The following is a 27204-nucleotide window of genomic DNA, read 5'->3' on the forward strand; positions in this document are numbered from 1 at the left end:
ACGTAGGAGCACCTCAATACATAAGGCAAATGCTAATAGCCCTAAAAGGGGAAATCAACAGTAACACAATCATAGTACGGGACTTTAACACCCCACTTTCACCAATGGACAGATCATCCAAAATGAAAGTAAATAAGGAAACACAAGCTTTAAATGATACATTAAACAAGATGGACTTAATTAATATTTATAGGACATTCCATCCAAAACCAACAGAATACACATTCTTTTCAAGTGCTCATGGAACATTCTCCAGGATAGATCATATCTTGGGTCACAAATCAAGCCTTGGTAAGTTTAAGAAAATTGAAAGCATATCAAGTATGTTTTCTGACCACAATGCTATGAGGCTAGATATCAGTTACAGGAAATATCTGTAAAAAATACACACACATGGAGGCTAAAATCTACATTACTTAATAACCAAGAGATCACTGAAGAAATCAAAGAAGAAGTCAAAAAATACCTAGAAACAAATGACAATGAAAACACGACGACCCAAAACCTATGGGATGCAGCAAATGCAGTTCTAAGAGGGAAATTATGGCAATACAATCCTCCCACAAGAAACAAGAAACATCTCAAATAAAGAACCTAAACTTATACCCAAAGCAATTAGAGAACGAAGAACAAAAAACCCCAAAGTTAGCAGAAGGAAAGAAATCATAAGGATCAGATCTGAAATAAATGAAAAAGAAATGAAGCAAAACAATAGCAAAGATCAATAAAACTAAAAGGTGGTTTTTGAGAAGATAAACAAAATTGATAAACCATTAGCCAGACTCATCAAGGAAAAAAGAGAGAAGACTCAAATCAATAGAATTAGAAATGAAAAAGAAGAAGTAACAACTGACACTGCAGAAATAAAAAAGATCATGAGAGATTACTACAAGCAACTATATGTCAATAAAATGGACAACCTGGAAGAAATGGACAAATTCTTAGAAAAGCACAACCTTCTAAGACCAAACCAGCAAGAAATAAAAATATAAACAGACCAATCACAAGCACTGAAATTGAAACGGTGATTAAAAATCTTCCAACAAACAAAAGCCCAGGAGCAGATGGCTTCACAGGTGAATTGTATCAAACATTTAGAGTAGAGCTAACACCTATCCTTCTCAAATTCTTCCAAAATATAGCAGAGGGAGGAACACTCCCAAACTCATTCTACAAGGCCACCATCACCCTGATACCAAAACCAGATAAAGTGTCACAAAGAAAGAAAACTACAGGCCAATATCACTGATGAACATAGATGCAAATATCCTCAACAAAGTACTAGCAAACAGAAAAGGATCATACAGCATGATCAAGTGTGGTTTATCCCAAGAATGCAAGGATTGTTCAATATAAACAAATCAATCAATGTGATACACCATATTAACAAATTGAAGGAGAAAATCCTTATGATCATCTCAATAGATCCAGAAACAGCTTTTGACAAAATTCAACACCCATTTATGATAAAAACCCTGCAGAAAGTAGGCATAGAGGTAACTTACCGCAACATAATAAAGGCCATATATGACAGACCCACAGCCACCATCATTCTCAGTAGTGAAGAACTGAAACCATTTCCTCTAACATCACGAACAAGACAAGGTTGTCCACTCTCACCACTGTTATTCAATATAGGTTTGGAAGTTTTACCCACAGCAGTCACAGAAGAAAAAGAAATAAAAGGAATCCAAAACGGAAGAGAAGTAAAGCTGACACTGTTAGCAGAAAACATGATACTATACATAGAGAATGCTAAAGACGCTACCAGAGAACTACTAGAGCTAAGCAATGAATTTGGTAAAGTAGCAGGTTACAAAATTAATGCACACAAATCTCTTGCATTCCTATACACTAATGATGAAAAATCTGAAAAATTAAGGAAACACTCCCATTACAACAAAAAGAATAAAATACCTAGGAATAAACCTACCCAAGGAGACAAAAGACCTGTATGTTGAAAAGTATAAAACACTGATGAAAGAAATTAAAGATGATACAAACAGATGGAGAGATATACCATGTTCTTGGATTGGAAGAATCAACATTGTGAAAATGACTCTACTACCCAAAGCAATCTACAGATTCAATGCAATCCCTATCAAACTACCAATGGCATTTTTCACAGAACTTGAACTAAAGCATTCCACTCTATGTATGGAAACACAAAAGACCCCGAATAGCCAAAGCAACCTTGAGAAAGAAAAACGGAACTGGAGGAATCAGACTCCCAGACTTCAGAGTATACTACAAAGCTATAGTAATCAAGACAGTATGGTATTGGCAGAAAAACAGAAATATAGATCAATGGAACAGGATAGAAAGCCCAGAGATTAACCCACTCTCATATGGTCACCTTATTTTTGATAAAAGAGGCAAGAATGTACAATGGAGAAAAGACAGCCTCTTCAATAAGTGGTGCTGGGAAAACTGGACAGCTACATGGAAAAGAATGAAATTACATCAGTCCCTAACACTGTACACAAAAATAAACTCAAAATGGATTAAAGACCTAAATGTAAGGCCAGACACTATTAAACTCTTAGGAGAAAACGTAGGCAGAACACTCTATGACATAAATCACAGTAAGATCCTTTTTGACCCACCTCCTAGAGAAATGGAAATAAAACCAAAAATTAAACAACTGAGATCTAATGACATTTAGAAGCTTTTGCACAGCAAAGGAAGCTGTAAGATGAAAAGACAACCCTCAGCATGGGAGAAAATATTTGCAAATTAAGCAACTGACAAAGGGTTAATCTCCAAAATTTACAAGCAGCTCATGCAGCTCAATATGAAAAAAACAAACAACTCAATCCAAAAATGGGAAGAAGACCTAAATAGACATTTCTCCAAAGAAGATATACAGGTTGCCAACAAACACATGAAAGAAAGCTCAACATCACTAATCATTACAGAAATGCAAATCAAAACTACAGTGAGGTATCACCTCACAGCAGTCAGAATGGCCATCATCAAAGAATCTACAAACAATAAATGCTGGAGAGGGTATGGAGAAAAGGGAACCCTCTTGCACTGTTGGTGGTAATGTAAATTGATACAGCTGCTATGGAGAACAGTATGGAGGTTCCTTAAAAAATTAAAAATAGAACTACCATATGACCCAGCAATTCCACTACTGGGCATATACCCTGCGAAAACCATATTTCAAAAAGAGTCATGTACCACAATGTTCATTGCAGCTCTTTTTACAATAGCCAGGACATGGAAGCAACCTAAGTGTCCATTGAGAGATGAATGGATAAAGAAGGTGTGACACCTATATACAATGGAATATTACTCAGCCATGAAAAGAAACGACTTTGAGTTATTTGTTGTGAGGTGCTTGGACTTAGAGACTGTCACACAGAGTGAAGTAAGTCAGAAAGAGAAAAATAAATAGTGTACGTGAACATATATATATGGAATCTAAAAAAAAATGGTTCTGAAGAACCTAGGGGCAGAACAGGCATAGAGACGCAGATGTAGAGAATGGACTTGACGGGGGAACTGGAAGGGTAAGCTGGGACGAAATGAGAGAGTGGCATGGACTTATATATACTACCAAATGTAAAATAGGTAGTGGGAAGCAGCTGCATCACACAGGCAGACAAGCTCCATGCTTTGTAACCACCTAGACGGGTGCCATAGGGATGGTGGGAGGGAGACGCAAGAGGAAGGAGATATGGGGATATGTGTATATGTATAGCTGATTCGCTTTGTAATAAAGCAGAAACTTACACACCATTGTGGAGCAGTTATACTCCAATAAAGATGTTAAAAAAGAAAAAAAGAAGGAAGGGACTAAATCTCTATGTCTTCTTTTTTATACCCAGTGCCTAGGTTAATATGTGTAGAAGGAATAAATAATAATGCCTGTTAACTTAAAAAATATATATATATATATATATATATATACCAGAGTAAGAAAAAGACGGATTAAAGGGGATGAGGAAAGACGTGGTTGCAGTCCAAAATTATGGGTTAGTATTCCTTGAAGTTTGCCTCAGACTCTGAACCTTCTTATGTGCCATGAAAAACACTTTGGCGCAGGGACGGGGTCCTAGTCTGGAAGAGGTGAGACACAGTGAAGTGCCTGTGGAGGCACCGAGTTGGAAAATTGTGACATTTTAGCAAGGTGTTCACCATGATGCATTATGGGGAAGACAGGGATTTTCTGGAAAATACATTTTCATTTTATGGAAACTCCACCTAGCTGAGAGGACAAAAAATAGACATTTTAATTTTAGAAATAAAGAAAAAAGATAAATTGGTTTGTCAGTTTTAAGAGTGAAAACCAGCAGGCATCTGGAAAGCAGTTACAGTTTGTGGTGAGAATGTCAGAAAAGCATTAGAGATCACACATTGTTTTTGCTTTCCTCTGGGGCAGTAGGACTTGCAGGTGAAATCAAGTTGTGTCTTTGTTCTACTGAGCTTTAGCGGGTGTAAAATCCCTTTGTGCTGGGCAACATGGTTGATGACCTGTGGAGAAGGGCAAACAGTTCAAGCAGCTGCTCTAAAGCAGCGGTACCCAACCTTTTTTGGCACCAGAGACTGGTTTCGTGGAATACAGTTTTTCCACGGACGGGGTGGTGGTGTTTAGGCAGTAACGTGAGTGATGGGGAGCAATGGGGAGCGGCAGATGAAGCTTTGCTCGTTCTCCAACCGCTCACCTCCTGCCGTATGACCCGGTTCCTAACAGACCGCAGACTGGTACCGGTCCACATCCTGGGGGTTGGGGACACCTGCTCTAAAGGGATAGCTGAGCTGTTAAAAGTTCATAGCTTATAAAGGATGCTTCTTGGACGTGTGCTGACATGCCGTGTGCAAGGTAGTTGTGGTAGGTATTGAAGGAAATACAAAGAATTGTACGGTCTTGGGCCCTTCCATATATATAAAATGATCTGCAAGCTGTAATGTGATTTGGCCAAGGTATTTAGTGTATGTTGTATTACAGAATTTAAAAAATGGGAACATTTTTGAGAACTTATAATTAAAGACAGCTTCTTAGGAAGGGAGAAATTTAGAGCATGTCCTCAAAGTGATCATTTTTGGACAGAGGAAGGGAGGAGAGAGAGCATTTCAGATGGAGGAGAGATTGAAGATCCAGATGTAGAAATGAGCATGCATCGCAATGGGAGGATATGGCAGGCGTGGGAGTCCTGGTGACGTGAGGGGTCGCACCCTCCATCCCTCCAGGCTCGCCGCAGCCCTGTTGGGTCCCTGCAGTGGTCTCCCAGCTGGTCTAGTCACCCCAGTCTCAGTCCCTTCTGATCTGCCCTCCACAGCCCTCCAGAGCTGTCCTTCTAGGAGCCAAATGTACTCATGTCTGCTGTCTGCTCATGGCTTTTGAGAGAAGATTCAGACCCCTAGGTGACATGTAAGGCTTTCCCTTGCCATCCTCTGCTTTTAACCTCATCACCCACTATTTCCTACATGTCTGGTTTCTTACAGCCTTAAAATGACACCCTTGTTTTCTAGGCATTAGCATCCTTCATAACTGTTTTTGATATCTTTTCCTTCTCACTCTTACTGCCACCTTTTAATTCACTGAATTCCTATATCTTAGTCTAAACTCACGTCAAACTTCACTCCCTCTTAGACACGTCCCCAGAGAGGCCTCCATCTAGAGACCCCTTTTGATACCTCTGCTCTGGGACCTTATACTTACCTTGCTTTTCCATAATTATTGTGTTACACATGTCTTATAGACAGCTGACCTCCTTAAAGCTAAGACTCCCCCTATTCTACTTGTCCCTCCAATATCTAACATAGCACCTGACATTTTTGGGCAGATCAGAAAATGTTTGATGAATGAAGAAATATATCAGGGACCACACTTACTAGAGCAGAGGTGCTGGTTGGGGAGTCATAGAAATCCTGCTTCTGTTCACCCCATGGTGACTGAGGATTGGCTTTGGACCAGTTCTCCTGGGCACAACTCCCAGCTACCCCACTGTTACCCGAGGAACCTTAGCAACGTATTATGTTCTCCATACCTTAATTTCCTCTTCTACAAAATGGGGATAATGATAACTCTGGTCTCATAGGGTTTTGTGAGATTTAAATGCACTGATTTTTATAAAGTGCTTAGAAGAGCTCCTGGCACATAGTAGGGTACTTCAAATGTTAGCTGTTGCCTCGTCATTATTGTCGCTGTGTTTGGGCAATACTCTGGCTTCCAAAGTTGCTGTCATGGTGTAGTGTTGATCCTCATTATTTATAGATTCTGTATTTGCAAACATGACAACCAGCTAGAATTTATTTGCAGCGCCCAGATCACTGCTTGCAGGGCTTTCCCTTCATTTGCAGGCACGTGCATACACCCCTGAGCCACACCACCAGACTTGCTGTGAGCTCTGTTCTTTAGAAGTTTAATGACCTTAGAGGCTAGTTGTGTGTTGGTGCAGAGGGTGGTTAGAAGGTGAGACATTTATCCATGGATCATCACTGAAGGGAAACTGCAATGAGACTGTTTTTCTTCCTTGCACTAATTGGGAGAGTTGAGGAATATTTTGCTTTAGAGTTAGTGCAGGACCTTGCTGCATCTCAGGTAACGAGAGAGAGCATTCAGAAGATGTGAGGGAACCAAAAAGGTTGTTTATTTCCATTTTTTCTGACCCCTTTCCCAGACATGTTGTTTATTACTTCCACTCTTGTTATTCGCTAATGATGGTGACTGTACCTTCCCATCAATGAGATGATCAATCAGTGCTATAGACATCAGAAGTTACACTGCCAATGGTGATTTCTAACTGAACTTCCCCCACCCCCGCACCCTATGTTTCTCATCTATGCAATGAAGGGGTTGGAAGACACTTGTCATTTCCATTCCAGTTCAGAAATATTCCATTTTCAGTAATTCTTATCTTTTTCATTGTAAGGATTGCAGAGATGCTATTTTAGCTCTCTGTGTGACACTCTTCTTTTCCATAATATGTTCTGCTTTAAGGAGCCCACGGTGAGTTATTTACCAGTCACCATATGTTCTGATACTTCTTTCCTGAAATTCTGTTTCAAACTTGAAATCGATGGCACTTTACTTCTGTGCATAATATTATCAATTTAAAATCTGGGTTTCTTATAAGATTATGTACAGCATGTGTTGTTTTATTATAAATCTGGAATCTCCTTGGCTTTCTCCAAAGCCATAGAATGTTTTAGAATTTAGAGCATGAGACAGAGAATTTGTAGGCTTCTGTGAAGAGTAGAATTCAAATTTTACAGATGTCTAGAGGTATGCTAACTTGCCAGTAACATGGCCTTAGAATTTAGCAGAACTTGAAAATTTGAATATTGTAGAAAATGAATTGCATATCTCATATTAACATTTATAGAATAAACTCTCACGGTGTTAACTTACCAATAAGTGGTTTTATATTCTAGCCTCTGAAAGTATCTTGCTTACACAGTAAACATAATAAAGTTTCAAAGATGAGCAAATTAACTTTACAGGAAAAGCTTTCCTTGGACATATCTTGGCTTTCTTTTTCACAGTTTTAGACTTAATACAGTAATGTTTCTTTTTCTGGGAATCAGATAATCTTGTATTTTGAAAAATACTTTGGTGAACATACTATTTTTAATGACAACTTGTCTTTTGTGATATGTAAGTATTCAAACAATTTATAAGAACTAACCAACACCACCCACATATAAGATTATACAGAAATGGAAGAATTTTGGCTGACTTATTGTATATAATTGTTCGGCCAAAGTGGGTGGCAGACTCTACCACTTGTAACGATTTAGAGGTTTGAAGCAATATTTTAAAATATAAATAATCTGAAAATTGGTGGTATATAAAATATATTACTGTGTTGACTAAAATAGATTTGTTATCTTTCCTCCATTTATAAGGATTCACTCAGAGATTCTGTACAGAATTGCAAAGATCACTTTTTTCCTTTTCTCTTTTAATTTCTTTTTTTTTTTTTTTCTTCAATTTGGCTGTGCCATGCAGCATGTGGGATCACAGTTCCCTAACCAGGGATCGAACCCTTGCCCCCTTCAGTGGAAGAGCGGAGTCCTGACCACTGGAATTCTCCCTTTCTCTCCCTTTAAAACTTTAATTTTTAGTGAGAATCTGATTTAGGATCAGTCTCTCTTCCTTTTTTCTCTTCTTCCCCCTCTTCTTCTTCCTGGCTTTTAAATTTTATACATTCTTTTATTATACCTAAACCTATGATGAAAAATAGCTGGCTGAGGTAATAGCATTTAAGAATTAAGTTTGGCAGACTCACAGACATAGAGAACAGACCTGGGGTTGCCAAGGCAGGGGTTGGGGAGAGATGGAGTGCGAGGTTGGGGTCAGCAGATGCAAACTATTACATAGAGAATGGATAAACAACAAGGACTAACTGTACAGCACAGGGAACTATATTCAATATCCTGTGATAAACTATAATGGAAAAGAACATAAAAAAGAATGTATATATATGTATAACTGAGTCACTTTGCTCTACAGCAGAATTAATACAACATTGTAAATCAACTATGGTTTAACTTAAAAAAATAAAACAAGTTTGGGAGAGAATGTGTAAGATAGTAGAGTAGAAAGGCCCTAAGCTCACCTCCTCTCCCTGCAGTTCACCCTGCAGACATAGATGCTGGTGGCATCTGTTTGGGGAGCTTGTTCTACCACATGGACATGGACACTGGTGCTGTCAAGGGCCATTTTGGCTCCAGTGCTGGGACACCTCATGCTAAGTAACTAACTGGGCATGGACACAGCCCCATCCAACAGCAGACAGGCTGCCTTAAGAACCCTTGAGCCCACAGGTGCCTCTGGACCCAGTTCCACCCACCAGCGTGCAGACACCAGCTGTAAGCAAACCACAGCACTGCAGTCTGGACCAGCCATCCCACTAGAGAGCAGGCCTTTCCCAGTAGCAGGCCAACACAAGTGTCAAGAAAACTCGGGACCTGCAGAAATCTTTGTTAGGAACTGGTGCCATCCACCAGTGATCTGACACACCTGCTCTAGGACCCCTGGGGCCCAGCAACCAGACCTCAGGACCTGGTTCTGCCCACCAGTAGGCTGGTACTTGTCCTAGGACCTGACTTCACTCACCAGTGGGTGGGCAACAGCCCTGGTATCACCTGGACCCTGAATCCGCCCACCAGAGAGCCAGCACTAGCCCCAGGCTTCCCTGGGGTTCTGAAGTCAGCTGCCTCATGACCCACTTCTGCCAACCAGTGGCCAGCAGCCTCTGCATAAGCCACACCAGGTAACTAAATAGACTGGGAGCCACCAGGCCTACTGGATCACCCACATAATCAGCCTGCCACAACAGAAAGACCCAGACAGACGTCATAGGGGGGGACCCCTAGAGCATGTGGCTCTGGTGATGAGAGGGGAGTGTGCTGCTGGAATTCTGTCTCGCAAAAAAGCCCCTTCTTTAAGGTCGGGAAACATACCTACCAGACCCATAAAAGTAAAAACAGCAAGTAGGAAAAATGGGGTGACAGGCGAAAATGTTCCAGATGAAGGGAAAAGATAAAACCTCAGAAGAAGAACCGAGTGAAGTGGAGATAGGAAATCTACCCAGGAAAGAGTTCTAGGTAATGACCGTAAAGATGATCAAAGAACTTGGGAGAAGAATGGATGCACAGAGTGAGAAGTTAGAAGTCTTCAACAAAGAGTCAGAAAATATAAAGAACAACTAAACAGATGCAGAATACAATAAGTGAAATGTAAAATATACTAGAAGGAATCAATAGTAAAGTAAATGATACAGAGGAATGGATCAGCAAGCTGGAAGACAGAGCAGTGGAAATTGCTGATGCTGAACAGAAAAAAGAAAAAGAATGCAAAGAAATGAGGACAGTTTAAGACACCTCTGGGACAATATGAAGCATACTAATATTTGCACTGTAAGGGTCCCAGAAGGAGAAGAGAGAAGAGAAAGGGGCTGAGAACATAATTGAAGACATAATAGCTGAAAACTTCCCTAACCTAGGAAAAGGAGAGTTGCCAAGTGTAGGAAGTGCAGAGTTCTATAGAGGACTAAGCCAAAGAGGAACACACCAAGGCATATTGTAATTAAATTGGCAAAAACAAAAGGCAAAGAGAGAATATTAAACTCAGCAAAGGGGTGAATGAATCCTGAGAGAGTGGCCAAGATGGTGGAGTAAAAGAACCCTAAGCTCACCTCCTGTTGTAAGGACACCAGAATCACAAAAATCTGCAGAACAACCATCATTGAAAAAGTCTGAAACCTACCAGAAAAGATCTCTACAACTAAAGCCATAAAGAAGGAAGCACAACAAATCTGGTAGGAAGGGTGGAGTTGTGATATAATCAAATCTGACACTCTCTGGGTGGGCGACCCACAAACTGGGGAATAATTATATTACAGAGGGTTTCCCACAGGAGTGAGAGTTCTGAGCCCCATGTCAGGCCCCCAAGTGTGGGGGTCTGACACTGGGAAGAGGAGCCCCCAGAGCATTTGGCTTTGAAGCCCAGTGTGGCTTGGTTGCAGGAGTTCCATGGGATTGGGGAAAACAGAGATTTCACTCTTATAGGGTGCACACAAAATCTCACGCACACCAGGAACAAGGGCAAAAGCTACAGTTTCATAGAAGCCTGGGACAGACCTACCTGCTGGTCTTGGAGGGTCTCCTGGGAAAGCAGGGGTGTCTCTGGCTCACTTTGGGGAGAAGGACACTGGTGGTGGACATGTCAGGGAGCATTCACCTGTGTGAGCTCTCCTGGAGGCTGACATATTGTCATTAAAGCCTGGTCCCACCCAACAGCCTGTAGGCACCAGTGCTTGGACACCTCTGGCCAAAGAAGAAACGGGGAAGGACACATCCCCACCTATAGGCAGGCAGGCTAGAGACACAGCCACCTCTAGACACACCCTAGGCATGACCCTGCCCACCAGAGGGCCAAGACCCAGCTCCACCCACCGGTGGGCAGGCACCAGCCCCTCACACCACGAAGCCTGCACAAGCCTCTAGGCCAGCCTCACCCACCAGGGGGCAGACACCAGAAGCAAGAAAACTATGGTCCTGCAGCCTGCAGATAGAATCCACAACTGCAGGCCAGACACTACCCTGGGACCAGCTGGCCCTTGGCCCTTGGGTGACGAGAGGAGAGTGGACTCCTGGGATGCATAGGGTGTTTCCTACAGAGGGCCACTTCTCCAAGGTCAAGAAATGTAACTGACCTACCACATATGTAAAAATACAAATAGCAATTTAGACACAATGAGGTGACAGAGGAATGCATTTCAGAAGAAGGAACAAGATAAAACCCCAGAAGAAGAAATAAGTGACATGAAGATAGGCAATCTTTCTGAGAAAGAGTTCAGGGTAATGATTGTAAAAATGATCAAAGAACTCGGGAGGAGAATGGATGTACAGAGTGAAAATTAAAAGTTTTTTATTTTTTTTAAACAAAGAATTAGAAAATATAAAAGCAGCGAGGGAAAAGGAACAAGTAACATACAAGGGGATTGCCATAAGGCTATCAGTTGAATTTTCAGAAGAAACTGTGAAGGCCAGGAGTCAGGGGCATGATGTATTTAAAGTGATGAAGGGGAAGAGCCTACAACCAAGAATATTCTACCCATCAAGGTTCTCTTTCAGGTGTTTGATTGAGAGATTAAAAGTATCACAGACAAGCAAGAGCTAAGAGTTCAGCACCACCGAAACATCTTTACAACAAATATTAAAAGAACTTCTCGGGCTTCCCTGGTGGTGCAGTGGTTGGGAGTCCGCCTGCCGATGCAGGGGACACGGGTTCTTGCCCCGGTCCGGGAAGATCCCACATGCCGCGGAGCGGCTGGGCCCGTGAGCCATGGCCGCTGAGCCTGCGCGTCCAGAGCCTGTGCTCCGCAGCGGGGGAGGCAACAACAGTGAGAAGACCGCAAACCGCAAAAAAAAAAAAAAAAAAAAGAACTTCTCTAAGTGAGAAAGAAAAGGTGACAACCAGAAATATGAAAATTATGAAAGGAAAAAGTTCATCAGTAAAGGCAAACATATAGTAAAGATAGGAAGTCATCCACACAAAAAGCTAGTAGGAATATTAGAAGACAAAAGTAGTAAAATCATCCATATCCACAATAATCAGTAAAGTGATACACAAAACAATTAAATGTAAAATATATCAAAAACAGTAATCAGGAGGCTAGGAGAATACAAATGCAGGGTTTGTATTTTTATTTGTTTACTTATTTTAAAAAATTATTTATTTTTGGCTGTGTTGGGTCTTCGTTGCTACACGCAGGCTTTCTATAGTTGTGGCGAATGGGGGTTACTCTTCGTTGAGGTGTGCAGGCTTCTCATTGCAATGGCTTCTCTTGTTGCAGAGCACAGGCCCTAGGCCCACGGGGTTCAGTAGTTGTGGCTCATGGGCTTAGTTGCTCCATGGCATGTGGGATCTTCCCAGACCAGGGGTTGAACCCATGTCCCCTGCATTGGCAGATGGATTCTTAACCACTTCACCACCAGGAAAGCCCCAAATGCAGGGTTTTTATAACGTGCTTGAAATTAAGAGATCAATAAACTTATAGCAATCATATATATACATATAAGTATATGTATATATAAATATATATATTTTTATATATAAATATATATATATTTGTGTATATGCTGCCAATAAGAGGCTCACTTTAGATCTAAGAAGACATAGACTGAAAATGAGGGGATGGAAAAATGTATTCCATGCAAATGGATTGAAAAGAAAGCCAGGGTAGCAATACTTATATCAGAAAAAATAGACTTTACAGTAAAGACTGTTAAAAGAGACAAAGAAAGATATTACGTTATGATCAAGGGATCAATCCAAGAAGAAGATATAAGAATTGTAAATATATATGCACCCAACATAGGAGCACCTAAATACATATTGCAAATATTAACAGACATGAAGGGAGAAATCAACAGTAACACAGTAATAAAGGCAGTTCTAAGAGAGATGTTTATAGCGATAGAAGTTTATTTCATCAAACAAGAAAAATCTTAGATAGAGCACCTAACCTTATACCTAAAGGAGCTAGAAAAAGAAGAACAAACAAAACCCAAATTTAGTTGAAGGAAATAAATCATAAAGATCAGAGCAGAAATAAATGAGAGTAAAAAAAAGAATAGAAAAGATCAGTGAAACGAATAGCTGGTTCTTTGAAACGATATTTTAAAAATTGATAAAGGTTTGACCACAATCATTAAGAAACAGAGAGAGGGCCCAAATCAATAAAATCCAAAATGAAAAAGGAAAACTTACAACTGACACCTCAGAAATACAGAGGACCATAAGAGACTACTAAAAGCAACTATACACCAATAAAATGGACAACATAAAAGAAATGGACAAATTCTTAGAAAGGTACAATCTGTCAAGTTGGAACTGGGAAGAAATAGAAGATATGAACAGACAAATTACCAAGAATGAAATTGTGTCAGTAATTAAAAAACAAAATCAAAAAACCAACTTCCAACAAACAAAAGACCAGATGGCTTCACAGGTGGATTCTACCAAAGATTCACAGAAGAGTTAACACCTAACCTTTTCAAAGTAGTCCAAAAAAATTGCAGAGGAAGCAATGCTTCTGAATTCATTCTGTGAGGCCAGCATAACCCTGATACCAAAACCAGACAAAGATATCACGAAAAAAGAACATTACAAGCCAACATCACCGATGAACATGGATGCAAAAGTCCTCCTCAAAATATTAGCAAACTGAATCCAACAATACATCAAAAGGTTCATACACCATGATCAAATGGGATTTATTCCAGGAATGCAAGGATGGTTCAGTGTCCTCAAATCAGTCAATGTGATATATCACATTAACAAATTGAAGAATAAAAACATATGATTGTCTCAATAGATGTAGAAAAAGGTTTTGACAATGTTCAACATCCATATATGACTCAAACTCTCCAGAAAGTGGGTATAAAGGAACATACCTCAAAAAAATAAAAGCCTTATGTGAGAAACCCACAGCTAACATCATACTCAGTTGTGAAAAGCTGAAAGTATTTCCTCTAAGATCAGGGACAGGACAAGGATGCCCACTCTCACCACTTTTATTCAACATACTACTGGAAGTCCTAGCCACAGCAATCAGACAATAAAAAGAAATAAAAGGAATCCAGATTGGAAAGGAAGAAGTAAAACTCTCACTGTTTGCAAATGATATGATACCATACATAGAAGATTCTAAAGACACCACTGGAAAACTACTAGAGCTCATCAATAAATTTGGTAAAGTTGAAGGATATAAAATTAATATAAACAAATCTGTCACCTTTCTATACACCTCAACAAACTATCAGAAAGAGAAACTGAGGAAACAATCCCATTTACCATCAAATTAAAAAGAATAAAATGCCTAGTCTGTACTTGGAAAACTATAAGACACTGGTGAACGAAATTGAGGACGACACAGACAGATGGAAAGATATACTGTGTTCATGAACTGGAAGGATTAATGTTTTTAAAATGACCATAGTACCCAAGGCAATCCACAGATTCAATGCAATCCCTATCAAAATATCAAGGGTGTTTATCACAGAACTAGAACAAATAATTTAAAAACTTTTTATGGAAACACAAGACTCCAAATAGGCAAAACAATTTTGACAAAGAAGAACAGAACTAGATGAATCAGGCTCCCTGACGTCACACTATACTGCAAAGTTACAGTAATCAAAACAAGATGGTACTCACAATGTTCATTGCAGCTCTATTTACAATAGTCAGGACATGGAAGCAACCTAAGTGTCCATCAACAGAAGAATGGGTAAAGAAGATATGGCACATATATACAATGGACTGTTAGCCATAAAAAGAAATGAAATTGAGTTATTTGTAATGAGGTGGATGGACCTAGAGTCTGTCATACAGAGTGAAGTAAGTCAGAAAGAGAAAAGCAGATACCATATGGTAATACATATGTATGGATCTAAAAAAAAAAAGTTCTGAAGAACCTAGGGGCAGGACAGGAATAAAGACGCAGACATAGAGAATGGACTTGAGGACACAGGCAGGGGAAGGATAAGCTGGGACGAAGTGAGAGAGTGGCATGGACTTATATACACTACCAAATGTAAAATAGATAGCTAATAGGAAGCAGCCACATAGCACAGGGAGATCAGCTTGGTGCTCTGTGACCACCTAGAGGGGTGGGATAGGAGGGTGGGAGAGAGATGCAAGAGGGAGGAGATATGGGGATATATGCATATGTATAGCTGATTCACTTTGTTATAAAGCAGAAACTAAGACACCATTGTAAAGCAAATATGCTCCAATAAAGATGTTATAAAAACCCACAAACAAACAAAACAAAACAATATGGTACTGATACAAAAACAGACACACAGATCCATGGAACAGATTAGAGTCCAGAAATAAACCTGAGCTTATATTGTCAAATTCATCTACAGCAAAGGAGGCAAGAGTATTCAGTGGAGAAGACAGTTTCTTCAATAAGTGGTGCTGGCAAAACTGGACAGCTACATTTAAAAGAATGAAATTAGAATACTCTCTAACACTGTACACAAAAATAAACTCAAAATGGATTAAAGGCCTAAATATGAATGTAACACCAGAAACCATAAAACTCCTACAAGAAAAGATAGGCAGAACACTCTTTGACACAAATGATAGCAATAGTTTTATGGATCTGTCTCCTAAAACAAAAGAAATAAAAACCAGCATAAATAGATGAGAGCTAATTAATCTGAAAAGCTTTTGCATGGCAAAGGAAGCCATCGACAAAATGAAAAGACAACCTACTGAATGGGAGAAAATATTTGCAAATTATGTGACTGATAAGGGGCTAATATACAGAATACATAAATAGCTCATACAACTCAACATCAAAAAACAAAAACCCTGGCACTTCCCTGGTGGTCTAGTGACTAAGACTCTGTGCTCGCAGTGCAGGGGGCCCAGGATTGATCCCTGGTCAGGGAACTAGATCCCACATGCATGCTGCAACTATAGATCCCACATGCCACAATGAAGGTCCTGCATGCTGCAACTAAGACCCGGTGCAGCCTAAATAAATAAACAAATATTAAAAACAAAAAACAAAAACCCCAATTTAAAAATAGGCAAAAGACCTGAATAAGCTTTTTCCTAAAGATGACCTACAGATGGCCAACAGGCACATGAAAATATACTCAACATCATTAGTCCTCAGAGAAATGAAAATCAAAACCACAATGAGATATCACTTCACACCTGTCAGAATGGCTGTCATCAAAAGGAACACAATGACAGAATATGTATATGTGTATATAACTGAGTCACTTTGCTGTGCAGAAGAAATTAACACGTTGTAAATCAAGTATACTTCAATAAAATTTTTAAAAAAATAATAAAGAAAATGTAGGAAAAAGAAGGAACACAATAACAAATGTTGGTGAGAATGTGGAGAAAACAGGCCCCACATACACTGTTGGTGGGAAGGTAAATTGGTGCAGACACTATGGAAAACAGTATGGAGGTTTCTCAAAAAAACTAAAACCTACCATGTGACCCAGCAATTTCACTCCTGGGTATTTATCTGAAGAAAAAAAAAAAAGAAAACACTAATTCGAAAAGATACATGCAGCCCAGTGTTCATAGCAACATTATAACTGCCAAGATATGGAAGCAACCTAAGTTTCCATCAAGAGATGAATGGATAAAGAAGATGTGGTACATTTATACAATGGAATATTATTCAGCTATAAAAAAATGAAATTCAGGAAAAACCAGAACGAACTTTTTGGCCAATCCAGTAGTTTGTGTCATCTTTGTATTAACCTCTTAATTATTCCTCCATGGTAGATGAAGAGAGGGGAAGGTAGTAGGTGTCCATGCTGTGGATGGTGGCTCCTCATGTTGGCCTCTCTTGGGGTCATCTGTGAAGAGCCCTGGGCGCTCTGGAGAAGCAGTTCTGAGCACGGAGACCCTGCCCCCTCCCCTCTCATTCCAGCCTTAAGGGAGCAGTTGAGCCTGTGTGAGCAGGTGTGTAATCCTGAGCTTTAGTTGGCTGGAGTCTGTCCCCCTTCTCTCCTACCTCCTGTCCCTGCTTTTCTCCTTTTTCTCTACCCATTCCTCTCTCTTGTCTTTTTTTCTTACTCATCTGTTATTGGTAATCAGTTTACCCAGAGGGCTTCCTCCTTTTCTATAACCAAAACACTTTTTCCTGAAAGTGTCCCCTTGGGAGAGGAAGACACTGTGTGGGTGTGAGGGTGACCCACACGGGGGCACAGTTGCTCTCAGCCATCTTCATAAATTGTGGTGACAAAAGGCATCCCTTTCTGAAATGCCTTGGATAAAATATTTGAATTGTAGTAATGTGATGTAAGTTGTATACATGCACTTAAGATATATGAATATGCCTATATGGCTATCAGAAATATTTCCCATTATCTTATTGGAGACGCTTTTAGAGATTATCTTTTTTTAAAAAATTATTATTAACATATTAGGAAGTGCCTTTGGCATTGAACCAATATCAATACATTATTATTACCTAAGGTCCATACTTGATTCAGATTCCCTTAGTTTTTTTTTTCTTTTTTTTTATAATAGCTGACATTTATTGGGTGTTCATAATACACTACCCACTGAGCTAAGTAACATAGGCTTTATCTCATTCGTCACAACCATCAGAGATAAGGCACCATTATTATCTCCACTTCAAGGAAGGGAGATTTAATATTGGAAGGTCATGGAATTCTTTTTTATTTTTTTAAACAGCAGCTTCTTATTAGTCATCAATTTTATACACATCAGTGTATACATGTCAACCCCAAGCGCCCAATTCATCACACCCCCACTCCCACCCTCCCCACAGCTTTCTCCCCTTGGTGTCCATATGTTTGTTCTCTACATTTGTGTCTCAATTTCTGCCCTGAAAACTGGTTCATCTGTACCATTTTTCTAGGTTCCATATATATGTGTTAATATACGATATTTGTTTTTCTCGTTCTGACTTACTTCACTCTGTATGACAGTCTCTAGATCCATCCACATCTCAACAAATGACCCAATTTCGTTCCTTTTTATGGCTGAGTAATATTCCATTGTATATATGTACCACATCTTCTTTATCCATTCATCTGTCGATGGGCATTTAGGTTGCTTCCATGACCTGGCTATTGGAAATAGTGCTGCAGTGAACATTGGGGTGCATGTGTCTTTTTGAATTGTGGTTTTCTCTGGGTATATGCCCAGTAGTGGGATTGCTGGATCATATGGTAATTCTATTTTTAGTCTTTTAAGGAACCTCCGTACTGTTCTCCATAGTGGCTGTATCAGTTTACATTCCCACCAACAGAGCAAGAGGACTCACTTTTCTCCACATTTGTTGTTTGTAGATTTTCTGATGAAGCCCATTCTAACTGGTGTGAGGTGATACCTCATTGTAGTTTTGATTTACATTTCTCTAATAATTAGTGATGTTGAGCAGCTTTTCATGTGCTTCTTGGCTAACTGTGTGTCTTCTTTGGAGAAATATCTATTTAGGTCTTCTGCCCATTTTTGGATTGGATTGCTTGTTTTTTTTCTTAAATTGACCTGCATGAGCTGTTTATATATTTTAGAGATTAATCCTTTGTCCGATGATTCGTTTGCAAATATTTTCTCCCATTCTGAGCGTTGTCTTTTCGTCTTCTTATGGTTTCCTTTGCTGTCCAAAAGCTTTTAAGTTTCATTAGGTCCCATTTGTTTATTTTGGGTTTTATTTCCATTAGTCTAGGAGGTGGATCAAAAAAGATGTTGCTGTGATTTATGTCAAAGAGCGTACTTCCTATGTTTTCCTCTAAGAGTTTTATAGTGTCTGGTCTTGCATTTAGGTCTCTAATCCATTTTGAGTTTATATTTGTGTATGGTATTAGGGAGTGTTCTAATTTCATTGTTTTACATGTAGCTGTCCAGTTTTCCCAGCACCACTTATTGAAGAGACTGTCTTTTCTCCATTGTATATCCTTGTCTCCTTTGTCATAGATTAGTTGACCATAGGTGTGTGGGTTTACCTCTGGGCTTTCTCTCTTGTTCCATTCATCTGTGTTGCTGTTTTTGTGCCAGTACCATATTGTCTTGATTACTGTAGCTTTGTAGTATAGTCTGAAGTCAGGGAGTCTGATTCCTCCAGTTCTGTTTTTTTCCCTCAAGACTGCTTTGACTAGTCGGGGTCTTTTGTGTCTCCATGCAAATTTTAAGAGTTTTTGTTCTAGTTCTGTAAAAATTGCCATTGGTAGTTTGATGGGGATTGCATTGAATCTGTAGATTGCTTTGGGTAGTATAGTCATTTTCACAATATTGATTCTTCCAATCCAAGAGCCTGGTATATCTCTCCATGTGTTGGTATCATCTTTAATTTCTCTCATCAGTGTCTTATACTTTTCTGAATACAGGTCGTTTGTCTCCCTAGGTAGGTTTATTCCTAGGTATTTTATTCTTTTTTTTGCAATGGTAAATGGGAGTGTTTCCATAATTTCTCTTTCAGTTTTTTCATCATTAGTGTATAGGAATGCCAGAGATTTCTGTGCATTAATTTTGTATCCTGCAACTTTACCAAATTCATTGATTAGCTCTAGTAGTTTTCTGGTAGCATCTTTAGGATTCTCTATGTATAGTATCATGTCATCTGCAAACAGTGACAGTTTTACTTCTTCTTTTCCAATTCGTATTCCTTTTATTTCTTTTTCTTCTCTGATTTCCGAGGCTAGGACTTCCAAAACTATGTTGAATAACAGTGGTGAGAGTGGACATCCTTGTCTTGTTCCTGAACTTAGAGGAAATGCTTTCAGTTTTTCATCATTGAGAATGATGTTTGCTGTGGGTTTGGCCTATATGGGCTTTATTATGTTGAGGTTGGTTCCCTCTATGCCCACTTTCTGGAGACTTTTTATCATAAATCGGTGTTGATTTTTGTCAAAAGCGTTTCCTGCATCTACTGAGATGATCATATGGTTTTTATTCTTCAGATTGTTAATATGGTGTATCACATTGATTGATTTGCGTATATTGAAGAATCCTTGCATCCCTGGGATAAATCCCACTTGGTCATGGTGTTTGATCCTTTTCATGTGTTGTTGGATTCCGTTTGGTAGTATTTTGTTCAGGATTTTTTCATCTATATTCATCAGTGATATTGGTCTCTAATTTTCTTTTTTTGTAGTATGTTTGTCTGGTTTTGGTATCAGGTTGAGGTGGCCTCATAGAATGTGTTTGGGAGTGTCGTTCCTGCGCAATTTTTTGGTAGAGTTTGAGAAGGATGGGTGTTAGCTCTTCTGTAAATGTTTGATAGAATTCACCCTTGAAGCCCTGTGGTCCTGGACTTCTGTTTTTTTGGAAGATTTTTAATCGGAGTTTCAATTTCATTACGTGTGATTGGTCTGTTCATATTTTTTATTTCTTCCTGGTTCAGTCTTGGAAGGTTATACCTGTCTCAGAATTTGTCCATTTCTTCCGGGTTGTTCATTTTATTGGCATAGAATTGCTTGTAGTAGTCTCTTAGGATGCTTTGTATTTCTGTGTTGTCTGTTGTAAGTTCCCCTTTTTCATTCTAATTTTATTGATTTGAGTGCTCTCCCTCTTTTTCTTGATGAGTCTGGTTAAAGGTTTATCAACTTTTTTTATCTTCTCAAAGAACCAACTTTTAGTTTTATTGATCTTTGCTATTGTTTCCTTTGTTCTTATTTCATTTATTTCTGCTCTGATCTTTATGATTTCTTTCGTTCTGCTAACTTTGGGTTTTGTTTGTTCTTCTTTCTCTAGTTCCTTTAGGTGTAAGGTTAAATTATTTGTTTTAGATTTTTCTTGTTTCTTGAGGTAGGCTTGTATAGCTATAAACTTCCTTCTTAGAACTGCTTTTGCTGCATCCCATGGATTTTGAGTCACCATGTTTTCATTGTCGTTTGTCTCTAGGTATCTTTTGACTTCCTCTTTGTTTTCTTCAGTGATCTCTTGGTTATTTAGTAATGTATTGTTTAGCTTCCATGTGTTTGTGTTTTTTATGTTTTTTTCCCCTGAAATTCATTTCTAATCTCATAGCGTTGTGGTCAGAGAAGATGCTTGATATGATTTCAATTTCCTTAAATTTACTGAGGCTTGATTTGTGACCCAAGATGTGATCTATCCTGTAGAATGTCCCATGAGCACTTGAGAAGAAAGTGTAATGGGCTGTTTTTTGATGGAATGTCCTATGAATATCAAATAAATCTATCTGGTCTATTGTGTCATTTAAAGCTTCTCTTTCCTTATTTACTTTCATTTTGGATGATCTGTCTATTGTTGTAAGTGAGGTGTTAATGTCCCCCAGTATTATTGTTTTACTGTCGATTTCCTCTTTTACAGCTGTTAGCATTTGCCTTATGTATTGAGGTGCTCCTATGTTGGGTGCATGTATATTTATAATTCTTATATCTCCTTCTTGGATTGATCCCTTTGATCATTATGTAGTGTCCTTCCTTTTCTCTTGTAACTTTTTTTTTTTTTTTGTGGTACATGGGCCTCTCACAGTTGTGGCCTCTCCCATTGCAGAGCACAGGCTCCGGATGTGCAGGTTCAGAGGGCATGGCTCATGGACCCAGCCACACTGTGGCATGTGGGATCCGCCCAGACCAGGGCATGAACCTGTATCCCCTGCATCGGCAGGTAGACTCTCAACCACTGCATCACCACAGAAGCCCCCAACATTCTTTATTTTAAAGTCTATTTTATCTGATATGAGTATTGCTACTCCAGCTTTCTTTTGATTTCCATTTGCATGGAATATCTTTTTCCATCCCCTCACTTTCAGGCTGTAAGTGTCCCTAGGTCTGAAGTGGGTCTCTTGTAGACAGCATATATATGGGTCTTTTTTTTGTATCCATTCCACAAGCCTGTGTCTTTTGGTTGGAGCTTTTAATCCATTCACATTTAAGGTAATTATCGATATGTATGTTTGTATGACCATTTCCTTAAATGTTTTGGGTTTGTTTTTGTAGGCCCTTTTCTTCTCTTGTGTTTCTCACTTAGAGAAGTTCCTTTAACATTTGTTGTAGAGCTGGTTTGGTGGTGCTGAATTCTCTTAGCTTTTGCTTGGCTGTAAAGCTTTTGATTTCTCCATTGAATCTGAATGAGATCCTTGCCGGGTAGCGTAATCTTGGTTGTAGGTTCTTCCCTTTCATCACTTTAAGTATATCATACCACTCCTATCTGGTTTGTAGAGTTTCTGCTGAGAAATCAGCTGTTAACCTTATGGGAGTTCCCTTGTATATTATTTTTTGTTTTTCCCTTGCTGCTTTCAATAATTTTTTTTAAATTCATTTATTTTTGGCTGTGTTGGGTCTTCATTGCTGCACGTGGGCTTCCTCTAGTTGCAGTGAGCTGGGGCTACTCTCCGTTGTGGTGCGCGGGCTTCCCATTGCGCTGGCTTCTTTTGTTGCAGAGCACAGGCTCTAGGCATGTGGGCTCAGTAGTTGTGGCTCGTGGGCTCTAGAGCACAAGCTCAGTAGTTGTGGCGCACGGGCTTAGTTGCTCCGTGGCATGTGGGATCTTCTCGGACCAGGGCTCGAACCCGTGTCCCTTGCATTGGCAGGCGGATTCTTAACCACTGTGCCACCAGGGAAGCCCAATAATTTTTCTTTGTCTTTAATTTTTGCCAATTTGATCACTATGTGTCTCGGCATGTTTCTCCTTGGGTTTACACTGTATGGGAATTGCTTCACCTCCTGGACTTGGGTGACTATTTCCTTACCCATGTTAGGGAAGTTTACAACTGTAATCTCTTCAAATATTTTCTCGGGTCCTTTCTCTTTCTCTTCTCCTTCTGGGACCCCTATAATGGGAATGTTTTTGTGTTTAATGTTGTCCCAGAGTTCTGTTAGGCTGTCTTCATTTCTTTTCATTCTTTTTCTTTATTCTGTTCCACAGCAGTGAATTCCACCATTCTGTCTTCCAGGTCACTTATCTGTTCTTCTACCTCAGTTATTCTGCTATTGATTCCTTCTAGTGTAGTTTTCCTTTCAGTTAATGTATTGTTCTTCTGTTTGTTTGTTCTTTAATTCTTCTAGGTCTTTGTTAAACATTTATTGCATCTTCTCGATCTTTGCCTCCATTCTTTTTCCTACATCCTGGAGCATCTTCACTATCATTATTCTGAATTCTTTTTCTGGAAGGTTTCCTATCTGCACTTCATTTAGTTGTTTTTCTGGGGTTTTATCTTGTTCCTTCATCTGGTACCTAGCCCTCTGCCTTTTCATCTTGTCTACCGTTCTGTGAATGTAGTTTTTGTTCCACAGGCTGCAGGATTGTAGTTCTTCTTGCTTCTGCTGTCTGCCCTCTGGTGGATGAGGCTCTCTAAGAGGCTTGTGCAGGTTTCCTGATGGGAGGGACTGGTGGTGGGTTGAGATGGGTGTTGCTGTGGTGGGCAGAGCTCAGTAAAACTTTAATCCACTTGTATGCTGATGGGTGGGGCTGGGTTCCCTCCCTGTTGGTTGTTTGGCCTGAGGCAACCCAACATTGGAACCTACCTGGGCTCTTTCTTGGGGCTAATGGCAGACTCTGGGAGGGCTCACGCCAAGGAGTACTTCCCAGAACTTCTGCTGCCAGTGTCCCCATCCCCACGTTAAGCCACAGCCACCACCCGTCTCCACAGGAGATCATCCAACACCAGCAGGTAGGTCTGGTTCAGTCTTCTATGGGGTCACTGCTCCTTCCCCTGGGTTCTGAAGCACACAGTACTTTGTGTGTGCCCTCCAAGAGTGGAGTCTCTGTTTCCCCTAGTCCTGTCAAAGTCCTGCAATCAAATCCCACAAGCCTTCAAAGTCTGATTCTCTAGGAATTCCTCCTCCCGTTGCCGGACCCCCAGCTTGGGAAGCCTGACGTGGGGCTTAGAACCTTCATTCCAGTGGGTGGACTTCTGTGGTATAAGTGTTCTCCAGTCTGTGAGTCACCCACCCAGTAATTATGGGATTTGATTTTATTGTGATTGCAACCCTCCTACGATCTCATTGCGGCTTCTCCTTTGTCTTTGCATGTGGGGTATCTTTTTTTGGTGAGTTCCAGTGTCTTCCTGTCAATGATTTTCCAGCAGCTAGTTGTGATTCTGGTGTTCTCACAAGAGGGAATGAAAGCATGTCCTTCTTCTCCGCCATCTTGGTTCAGGCTCCCAAGCTCGCAATCCCTGCTCACATATTGTAGCTCTCTCTGGGACACTTCTCCACCTCTTAGAGATTACCTTTTAAAGGTTGTGATTAACTGTAAAACTCAGGATTTAAAATGTCTTTAGGGAACGTCCTAGTAGCAGATGTTACTGGGCAGGAAGAGAGTAGCCTATGGTGGCATTATGTGGGTCTGTCACTCAGTCTCTTCTTCCCTCTTCTCAGCGGTCTGCCGGTCTTCCATGATTTCATTCGAAGATTAGACAGGGGCCTTCGGACTTCATGGTCACGTGTGTAAACTAATTTGAAATCCGAGGATGGAAAAGCAGGGACCAGTGGAAATAGTAATAGTGTCTTTCCATGGAGGGAGCGTTTAGAAGTATTATAACAAACAAATACATTTTGCTTAATTTTGTAAGACCAGTTTTTGGTATTTTGAGTATTCCTTATTTTATATTTAACTGTGATGTCTCTGTTGCCCCTCAGGAAGTTTGTGACATGAAATCTGAGGGTCAGGCCACTGTCATTCAGCAGCTGGAGCAGACCATTGAGGATCTGAGGACCAAAATAGCTGAGCTAGAGAAGCAGTACCTGGCTGCAGACCTGGAGGCGGCCACCTCTGGAGACACGTGTCTGCGAGCTCTCAGTTTGGGAGAAAAGGAAGTAGGGCATGAAAGGATTTTACAGGCAAAGTCCATCCAGACGTCCCCGACAGAGGAGGGTGGGACACTGACACATCCTCTCATGGGTGCCCTGCCTGAGGCCACGAGTGGAGACTCAGCCGGGCTGTCCTCACCTCCCGGACCTCAGAACAAGTTCTGCGCAGAGATTTCTTTGGTTGTGTCTCCAAGGCGAATATCAGTTCAGCTCGATGCACATCCATCCCTCCAGGCTCCACCACCCACGTCACCGCCCTGGTCTGACAGTCAAGGACAGGCGAGCTCACAGCCTTCCCATCCTTATTTTCACACGGAGTTTGAAACCAGCCACGAGCACTCTGCTTTTCCCTCCTCTGAAAACAGCCATGACATCCCTACTGCACTGCCTCTGTCTCCCAAGTTCTCCCACCAGATGCCTGGTCTGGGCACCGTGGCTCCTCCACGGACCCCACCCCATGTCGTGCCTGAGCCTGCACTTCCCAGCCCACCGTGCCCCTCACCTCCTCCTCCGCCTGGTCCAGAGATGCTGCCACCCCCTCCCCTACCTTTGCCTGGTGAGGGAATTCCTTCCGTCCCCCCTCTTCCCACAGTAGGAATTCCGCCCGCCCCCACTCTTCCCACAGTGGGAATTCCTCCTGCCCCCCCTCTTCCCAGTGTGGGAATTCCTCCTGCCCCCCCTCTTCCCGGTGTGGGAATTCCTCCCGCCCCCCCTCTTCCCGGTGAGGGAATTCCTCCCGCCCCCCCTCTTCCCGGTGTGGGAATTCCTCCCGCCCCCCCTCTTCCCGGTGTGGGAATTCCTCCCGCCCCCCCTCTTCCCGGTGTGGGAATTCCTCCCGCCCCCCCTCTTCCCGGTGTGGGAATTCCTCCCGCCCCCCCTCTTCCCGGTGAGGGAATTCCTCCCGCCCCCCCTCTTCCCGGTGAGGGAATTCCTCCCGCCCCCCCTCTTCCCGGTGAGGGAATTCCTCCCGCCCCCCCTCTTCCCGGTGTGGGAATTCCTCCCGCCCCCCCTCTTCCCGGTGTGGGAATTCCTCCCGCCCCCCCTCTTCCCGGTGTGGGAATTCCTCCCGCCCCCCCTCTTCCCGGTGTGGGAATTCCTCCCGCCCCCCCTCTTCCCGGTGTGGGAATTCCTCCCGCCCCCCCTCTTCCTGGTGTGGGAATTCCTCCCGCCCCCCCTCTTCCCAGAGTGGGAATTCCTCCCGCCCCCCTTCTTCTCAGTGAAGGAATTCCTCCCGCCCCCCCTCTTCCCAGTGTGGGAATTCCTCCCGTGCCCCCTCTTCCCAGTGAAGGAATTCCTCCTGCCCCCCCTCCTCCTTTGCCAGGTGTGAGGGTTCCACCTCCTCTAGCCCCACCCCCTCCTCTCCCTCCTGGAACAGGTGTCCCCCCACCCCCCCCACCCCCTCTGCTTCCTGGATCCGGCCTTGCTCTCCCACCACAAGCTGGGAGTAGCACTTCACCAACACTGCAGGCGTGTGGATTTCTTCCTCCACCGTTGCCAGCTGGCTTGTTTGGGTTCGGGTTGAACCAGGACAAAGGCAGCAGGAAGCAGCCAATAGAACCTTGTCGGCCGATGAAACCTCTGTATTGGACGAGAATTCAACTGCACAGTAAAAGGTAACATGAACAGGGGCTCATCTTTGCATAATATTGTCAATACGAGGGAAGTATTTTCCTTTAAAACTCTGGAGAAAAATGAGTAAAAATAAAATAAATAAAAGTAAAACTTGTCTGTAGACGATTACATCAATATTTAGTGAAGCAATTTTAGACTTTTTTCCAGAAGTATCAAAGGAATAAAACAAATGACATGAATCAATATACACATTTCTGTCTATATTGTTTTTGATTGACTTTTATAGATAGAGGGATATATTTTTCTTAGCATACATGCTCTTTCCTCATTGCAGAACCTCACTCTGATAAATAGCTCATAAAAGTAAATCAAATCCATAGACAGACTGACTCTTGAGGATGTTTTCTTCATCCTTTTGAAGGCATGGTCTTGTTTTACTATCCAGAAATGTGCTACACAAAAATACACACATCCACACCCCATGTGTGAAATGACTTAGTTCTGAGCATTTCATGGCACTTCTGTAGATGATATGCAACACTGTGAGGTCATAAAATCACAAACTTATATGATTTTTATAAAATATATGATATTTGTAAAAGAATGCCTCCTAGCAGGTACGCTGCTGGTGTATTACTTATCCATGGATGGTCCATAACCTGGTTCCCCGACCCCTGGGACGGTACTGGGACATGGCTGTGGAATGCGCCAGTGGGAGAAAAAAATGCCCTTTAAATTTCACTGGATTTCCTTGTCCCAAGTTCTCGTGACTCTTTGAATTTGTGTGTGTGTGTGTGTGTGTGTGTGTGTGTGATGTGGCACAGATTTAGAATAGGGTATTTAACAGGTTCATTTTCATTTCTTATATTAATT

General features: G+C 41.2%; 1 protein-coding gene across 2 annotated transcripts in view; it reads left to right on the forward strand.

Annotated features, from left to right (window-relative positions):
- The window catches only part of FMN2 (formin 2), a 310405-nt gene that overhangs the window by 100433 nt on the left and 182768 nt on the right, over positions 1-27204 (forward strand). Inside the window, exon 5 of one of the 2 annotated variants that reach the window (XM_060286264.1) lies at positions 24589-26372. The exons of the other annotated variant lie outside the window; for it this stretch is intronic. Within the exon in view, the coding sequence (XP_060142247.1) occupies positions 24589-26372 (1784 nt within the window). The remainder of the gene's footprint in view (positions 1-24588; positions 26373-27204) is intronic. 2 annotated transcript variants of the gene reach the window in all.

Source organism: Globicephala melas, chromosome 16 (assembly GCF_963455315.2).
Source record: "Globicephala melas chromosome 16, mGloMel1.2, whole genome shotgun sequence".
Lineage (NCBI taxonomy): Eukaryota > Metazoa > Chordata > Mammalia > Artiodactyla > Delphinidae > Globicephala > Globicephala melas.